General features: G+C 36.5%; 1 protein-coding gene across 1 annotated transcript in view; it reads right to left on the bottom strand.

Annotated features, from left to right (window-relative positions):
* Window positions 1–1,822: 1,822 nt before the first annotated feature.
* The window catches only part of ABCE1 (ATP-binding cassette, sub-family E (OABP), member 1), a 27,795-nt gene continuing 21,844 nt past the window's right edge, over window positions 1,823–7,773 (bottom strand). The window contains exons 16-17 of the mRNA XM_006872268.1: window positions 4,014–4,125; window positions 1,823–1,870 (exon numbers count right to left, since the gene is read on the bottom strand). Coding sequence (XP_006872330.1) covers window positions 1,823–1,870; window positions 4,014–4,125 — 160 coding nt within the window. The remainder of the gene's footprint in view (window positions 1,871–4,013; window positions 4,126–7,773) is intronic.

Here is a 7,773-nt window from a genome sequence, read left to right as displayed (position 1 = left end):
GAACTGCATTCAAACCGACCTTGCAGTTCAGCGCATTAACCTGCAGCACCACAGCAGGTCTCCATTACAGTGCATTAGAAGTAAAATTTTAAATGGTTTCACTTTACAGGTATTCTGGTATTTGAACTTAGGGACTAAACTGATTTAGGGAAGTTTTTAGATGAACTCCTGCTACATACCATCCAAAATGAAAAAAAAAAAAAAAAAAAAAAAAATTTTTTTTTTAGAAAATTAATCTTCTATATCCAAATTCGGAGTCCAGGCGTGCATTCTAGGATAAGCACTGGACTGCTAACTTAAGGTTGGCAGTTCAAACTCACCAACCACTCCTTGGAAACCCTATATATGAGTCAGAACTGATTTGATAGAAGCTCTGGTAGCAAAGGGGTTATGAATCGGGCTGTTAATCTCACCGTTAGCAGTTTGAAACTACCAGCAGTTCTGCAGGAGAAAGATGAGGCTTTCTGCTCCCGTAACGATCTACAGCCTCGGAAACCCTTTACTGGGTAGCTATGAGTCGGAACTGACTCCAATGGCACATAACAACAATATCCAACCTCAGAATGAATGTATTTGGTATCAAGGGATACTTTATATTGTTTTCTAGTGACTCTTGTATTAAAGTTCTTTTTAGGGAAGTGATTCACAACCCTTGGCTGTCCATCAGAAAAATCTATGGAAGTTAAAAAATACCCCAGTGTTTAAGCATCAACTCTAAAAGATTTTAGCTTGTAGATCTAAGGTGGCTGTTGTATACCATCAAATTGATTTCAACTCACAGTGTTTGATATATGACAGAGTAGATTTGCCCCAGAGGGTTTCCTAGGTTGTAATCTTTATGGGAGCAGACCTCTGAATCTTTTATTCTGCAAAGCCACTCACAGGTGGGTTCTTACCACCAACCTTTAGCCATTTCCACTAGGGCTTCCTGTAGATCTAGGGTGGGGCTCTCGGATTTGTATTATTGAGGACCACTGTTTTAAGGAAAGCAAATGATCTTTAGAAATGTCTGTTCTTAAACTGTGATTAGTGATTACATAAATGTATGTCTAAAAATTATTATTACTCTTAGGCACAGTCACTTCTAATATAGAATGGTAGAACTCTGTAATCCAAAGAGTAAAACTGTGAGGGTTTTATGAGGGCAAGGGACATGTTAAAATGAATTTGGATAAATATGGTCAAAGGCAGCAGCAAATATTAAAAAACAAAGCTTACTTAAGTTACTATCAAATACCCATTTCCCATCACGTTTTGTAGCAGATAATCTTTTAAGGGAAAACTCTGTACTATATTTTAACAATACAGTACAAACACTAAAATAAATAACAAACTATAATACCGATAGACGTTTATTTATCAAATTCCATCAGTGGTGTCTTCAACCTGCTTTTCAAATATGGGAAGCTTCATTACATTGGTACACTTGGCAAGTCATTTAAGTACAGAAAGCGTTCTCAAAGATCTTTAGAATGGGGAAATACTGGTCAGCATTTGGAACATGAATATATATAATACAAGTATTAAAAATCTTCCCCTACATTCTCAAAACTTGGAGGTAATTGTATTACTTGAAATCTTCATATAAGAACGTTATACACAAAAAGGGTCTTGTTATCAAGAACAGCAACAGGTGGTACTTTCTGTTCTTGAAAAATTGTTCAGACTACAATTCATGACAAAACTGGATTTTGATGTTAAATTAAGTACACTATACTTCAAGTTCCAGAGTGTGTGGGGCATAAAGACCTGATTAAAGTTTTATACAATAAAAATTCCAAAGTTTCTTTTAATAAGTGATTAGTCAATGCTCCGATTTAATCTAATCATCCAAGAAAAAGTAGTTTCCACTCTTCTTCTGTTCTACATCCTGAAAAAGAAAAAGAGAGAAAATCAGTAACATCTTTTATTTAAGGGGGTAGACTTTCATCCAAGATATTACTTAGAGATGTGTACAACTCCTCTGCATCATCTGCTAGTGGATATTTTTGAACCCCATCCTCAGGGCAGATCAGCAATACTTTTACTAAAACTCAGTCTTCTACATACACACAGAAACACAAATATGTGGCTAGATAAGTTCTGTTTTCAATTTCCAGCACTTGGTTCAAAAGGTTTGAAAATTATCTACTACACAAAATGTTTATTAAAATAGCATCTCCCAGTGCTGTTTAGGAGTCCTGGTGTGGTGCTGTGGGTTAATGTGCTGGACTACAAGGTCGCTTTTTGAACCGCAAGGTTGGTGGTGCAAGCTCACCAGCCGCTCCTCGGAAACCCTACACATTATGAGTTGGTACTAACTCGATGGCACACAACAAATACTGTTTATAGATTGGTCAATAATAATCCACCTATCCACTTGCTCAGCTGCTCACTTATTAGAACTTATTAAGAGTTTATTAAGGTATGATATATAAGATGAGTGGGTATACTAAGGACCATGAAAATGACTATAGAAAATGTTTGTAATGCACGAAATTCTTGGGAAAATCAAACTATACAGAAGAACTCAAGAAGTTTCTCTTATCATATGCTTAATGTTTTTTCAGAACTGAGTTGATTCTTGGACTTTAATACAGAACTTGTTATTTCTTTAGCCAAACCAGGGATATTGTCAACCCTTACAAACACAATAAAAAGAGAAGGCCCAAGGCATCCATACATAAAGTTAAAGTGCTTAAGGATACAATGGTAAGTACAGCGATTTCGTCTCTGCTTTGGGAGATCACATTTAGTAGTAAACCTTGGAGTACAAATAAGAAAATGGGAGCACGGTGGTGCTATAGGATAATCTCTGGACTGCGATTCACAAGTTCGGTGATTTGAGCCCCAGTGATTATTCCATGGGAGAAAGGTGAGGCTTTCTGCTCCACAGATTTATAGCCTCTGAAACTCCATAGAGGGTCACTATGAGTTGGAACCAAATGGACTGCACTTAACAATAAATAATAGCTATAGTATTACAGTAGAAGTAGGCACAATGTACTTCTAGACCTTCTAAGTATTGAAGAAGAAAACAGTGGGCCATCAAGTGTAGACATTTTTAAGTAGGCATGTAGAGGATACAAAAACAACATGATTTTAGAAAAGTTCATTCACTTTATCTAGTGTTCTTTGAGTGACCAAGAGATTTTGGGTTTCTCAAAGCTAAGTACTTTCATAGATTACTACAAATATATCCATAAAGCCTATTGCTATCAAGTTAGTACAGACGCTTGGTGACCCCATAAAACATAGAACTGCCTCATAGGGTTTCCTAAACTGCAGTCTTTCTCCATTGTGATCAAACAGCAGAACCTGTCATTTGGTTAGCCAGCTGAGTTCTTCGCCACTGTACCACCAGAGTACTTTAAGTCACAGAAGGCTTCCAAAAGTTTGTAGGAAATTTCTTTTGTTTTAATTCCATTTCTCCACAAACTTTTACAATAATTTTATGTCCACAAAGAAAAAGTCCTTAATTTGACTGATGTTCTCATTACTTATAATTTTATAATCTCATTGGAACAGCTTGGTTAAACCTTGAATTGTAACGCTTCTGCACTGTACAAAGAGTAAAATAAAAAATAAACTCGTTAAGGTATTGTTACAAATTTCATTTCAATGGTAAACTAGTGTAACCTTTCTGAAGATATTTTAAATGGCAACTAAACACAACATATGCAGTACTGACAGTGGCTACAACTCAGACATGAAGGGCTGTAACCATCCACACAGTATGCCAACTTCATCACAACTGCTGCCTCAGTGACTAAAATATGTCATCAGATATACAATATCAAAGAAATCTGGATCTTAGAATGAAATATAGTGTAGGATAAGCACTGGACTGCTAACTGCAAGACTGGCAGATCAATCCCACCAGCTGCTCTTGGAAATCCAATACAGGATCACTATGAGTTGGAATCAGCTAGAGGGCCCATAATAACAAATGTATATTATCACAGAAACGTGCTTTCATCCATTTTTACACCAAGACACAAGTTATCCATGATTTAAATAGCTTTTGTACATACCTTAATTGAATTGAGTTTGTTTATTCTTGGCCTATAGTTGTTTGGATCTCTTCTGAATGTAATTTCAAGCTGGGACAAAAATTTATTCATGCCAGCCAACAGGGTTTGAGGACTAGGAGAAAAAAAAAAAAAGATTAAATTTTACTCTCTAAACTATTTTTGGGGATGAATACTAGTAGCCTCCAGTTCTAATTTCTCAACATTATGTGGATAATATCCATAATCATTAAGAACCCTGGTGGTGCTGTAGGATAAGCACTGGACAGAGAACATAAGGTTGGCAGTTCAAACCCAAAAGCTGCTCAGCGGGAAAAAAAATAAGGTGGTCTGTTCCTTTAAGTCTTAGAAACCCAAATCATATGTTCAGAAAGGTTTTGCTGAAGACTGTATTGTTTGTTAGGCTCTAACGGTTTTGTTGAGTCCTGGTGTAACACTGTAGAATAAGCACTGCAAAGTCGGTGGCTAAAACCCATTAGGCAGCTCCTTGGAAACCCTATACAAGGCTGGAAAAGACTCGATGGCACTTAGATCAACAAGTATATTTTGTGTGCAAAACAGTTTAACCTGTACTTTTCATCTAATAAATTAAAAGTAGTATTTTAGAAAATATTTTACAAAAGTAAAGCAAAAAGCAAATTACAGACTCGCAAATATGACAATTTTGCTGAAGGGATTTAACAGGAAAAAGGCTTTGTTCAAAATGCTGACCTTTTGGTTAGCAGTCCAGAGCTGAAGCACTGCCCTACCAGGACTGCCTCCTTAAACATGTTAAAACGCCACAAAATTGTTGGTTTATATATTAAAATTGGCACGAGCAATTTCATGATGCAACCTAGTATTATAGCTTCAGAACTGTAAGAAACTTCTGATATACTGATTTGAATGTCAGTTTTACAGTTATCAGACTCATGGTGAACCAGGATACAACTGTTCATTAGGCTTTCAAATTTGTGACCTTTTGTAAACAGATGATGAGACCTCACCTCTCGATAGGTTCAAACTGCCATATGTTAGTAGCGAACCACTAAACCATCTGTTCCACCCTGTGACTCCTTTCCTATAAATGCTTCTAATTATCCAATAAAGGAAAAATGATAAGGGAAAAAAAAAGGGAAAACCACTTGTTTTCTGGTGTGGCGCTATATGGTAAGCACTGGACTACAAGGTCAGTTTGAACTACCAAGGCTGTTGGTTCTAACCTACCAGCTGCTCCTTGAAAACTCTATAAAAGGGGTTTTTTTTTTTTTTTTTACTGTAGGATAAGCACTGGACTGCTAATTGCAAGACTGGCAGTTCAATCCCACCAGCTGCTCTTAGAAATCTAATATAGGATTACTGTGAGTTGGAATCAACTAGAGGGCAAAATAATAACAAATGGTATATATTACAGAAATGTGATTTAATCCATTTTTACACTAAAACACAAGTTATCCATTATTTAAATAGCTTCTTTACATACCTTAAATAAGTTAGAAGTGACTCGGCAACAATTAACAAGTCATTATCAGATTCTTTAGGATCTATTCTGAGTTTTATCCTTCTCACACTATAAGTTGGGCAAATTATGTATCCTTTTTGGATCTTTTCTGTCCTATGGTACAATCTGTCATATGGTATAATCAATGGTTCTCAAGGAATTGTTTGCCAAAAAAAAAAAAAAAAAAAAAATCTTACTGAATCTTTTTTGGAAACCCAAATAATGAAGCAGATAAACATTAAACTGACAGAAAATAAAAGGTGAGGGACCCAGATTTCTGGATGCATATGCCCCTGGTCAGGGATTCTACAATATTCTTTCTAAGTTTGAAAACAGTTATTCTTGACGGTCCCACCATCTAGTATCAATGACCTTGGGAGTCCCAGATTCATGCCTACAATTTCTGGCTTCTTCCTTTCCTTCAAATAAAAGTGGCATTATTTTAATATTATAAGGTTTCTGAAAAATTTTAAATGCAATAATTATAATATATATATTAACACTTATAATCAGCTTCCTCTACTTGTCTGTCACTCATGGAACAGCAGTCAAGATATTGAACAATGTACTGCATTTGTCTCTTATACTTCAGACATATTATCTATCAGGAGGGACCAGTCCCTAGAGAAGGACATCATGCACGGTGGAGTGGAGGGTCAGTGAAAATGAGTAAGACCCCAATTATATGGACTGGCACAGTGGCAACTGCAATTGGCTCAAGTGTAACAACAACTGTGAGGATGGCACAGGATCAGGCAGTATTTTGTTCTGTTGTGCATAGAGTTTCTATGAGTCAGAACTGATTTGATGGCACCTAGTAACAACAACTTGTCTGTCAGTTTGTATTTACTGTGCTGGCTTGGGTGTTGCTATGATGCTGGTATAGCTATGCCATGGTATTTGAAATACCAACAAGTGTACCCATGGGTGGACAAGTTTCTGCTGAGTTTCCAAACTAAGAGACTAGGAAGGACATGCAGAAAACTCCTGAAAACCTTACGAGAATGAGCAGAATACTGTCAGATACAGTGCCAATTATGAGCACTTCAGGTTGGAAGGCACTTAACATATGACTGTGGAAAAACTACCTTTTTAAAGTACAGTTAACCATAATGATGTGAATGGAGCAAAATTTTTGGGTATTGGGTGGGGCACAATTCAAATTGAGAAGAAATAGTGCAAACATCCATTAATAATCAGAACCTGAAATGTATGAAGCATGAATCTAGAAAAATCAGAAGTTGTCAAAAATGAAATGGAACTCATAAAGATCTATATCCTAGCGTTAATGAACTGAAGTAGAATGCTACTGGCCATTTTGAATCAGACAATAATAGTTTATTATGCAGGGAACCACAAATAGAAGAGGAAGGGTGTTACATTTATCATCAAGAAGAACATTTCAAATTCGATCTTGAAGTACAATTCTTTTTGTGATAGGATAAGGTCCATATGCCTACAAGACGACCAACTAGTAAGTACCACTATTATTCAAATTTACACACCAACCACTATAGCCAGTGATGATGAAATTGAAAAATTCTACCAACTTCTTTAGTTTGAAAATGACCAAACATGTAATCAATGTGTACTGATAATCAGTGGTGATTGGAATGTAATGGTCAAAAACAAAATGGAAGGATCTGTAGTTGGAAAATACGGCGTTGGTGATAGAAATGATGCTAGATTTTGCATGATAGAATTTTGTAAGCCCAATGACTTATTCATTGCAAATCATCTTTTCAACAACATAAAAATCGATGATACACATGGACTTCACCAGATGGAATACACAGGGATCAAACTGACTACATCTGTGAGAAGAAATGATAGGAGAAGCTCAATATCATCAGTCAAAACAAGGTCAAGGGAACAAATCATCAATTACTCATATGTAACCTCAGGCTGAAGCTGAAGAAAATGAAAACAACTGTGACCTTGAATATATCCTACTTGAATTTAAAGACCATCTCATGAATATATTTGATGCATATATACGATGATATATACAAGCAGAGCTGTAGGATGACATCAAGAACATTATGTTTGAGAAAATAAAGTCATTAAAAAAAAGGAAAGAGATCAGGTGGAACCTCGGCTACTTAAGACAGAGCCATTGCCATGCTGCAATGAGTCTCAATGACTGGTAAGACTGAGGAATTCAACTGACCACCTAAGACAGGCAGCGTCCCTTAAACAATCAATAAATGAGGAGGATTCAGATGCAGACAGTGCAGACCCGGTCAGGAGGCCAAGCCCCTGTGGGCCCAAGCGTTGTTGACC

The sequence above is a fragment of the Chrysochloris asiatica genome, unplaced genomic scaffold, assembly GCF_000296735.1.
Source record: "Chrysochloris asiatica unplaced genomic scaffold, ChrAsi1.0 scaffold00190, whole genome shotgun sequence".
NCBI lineage: Eukaryota > Metazoa > Chordata > Mammalia > Afrosoricida > Chrysochloridae > Chrysochloris > Chrysochloris asiatica.
Note: the sequence above shows the minus strand (reverse complement) of the source record. Positions and strands in the feature narration are given on the sequence as shown.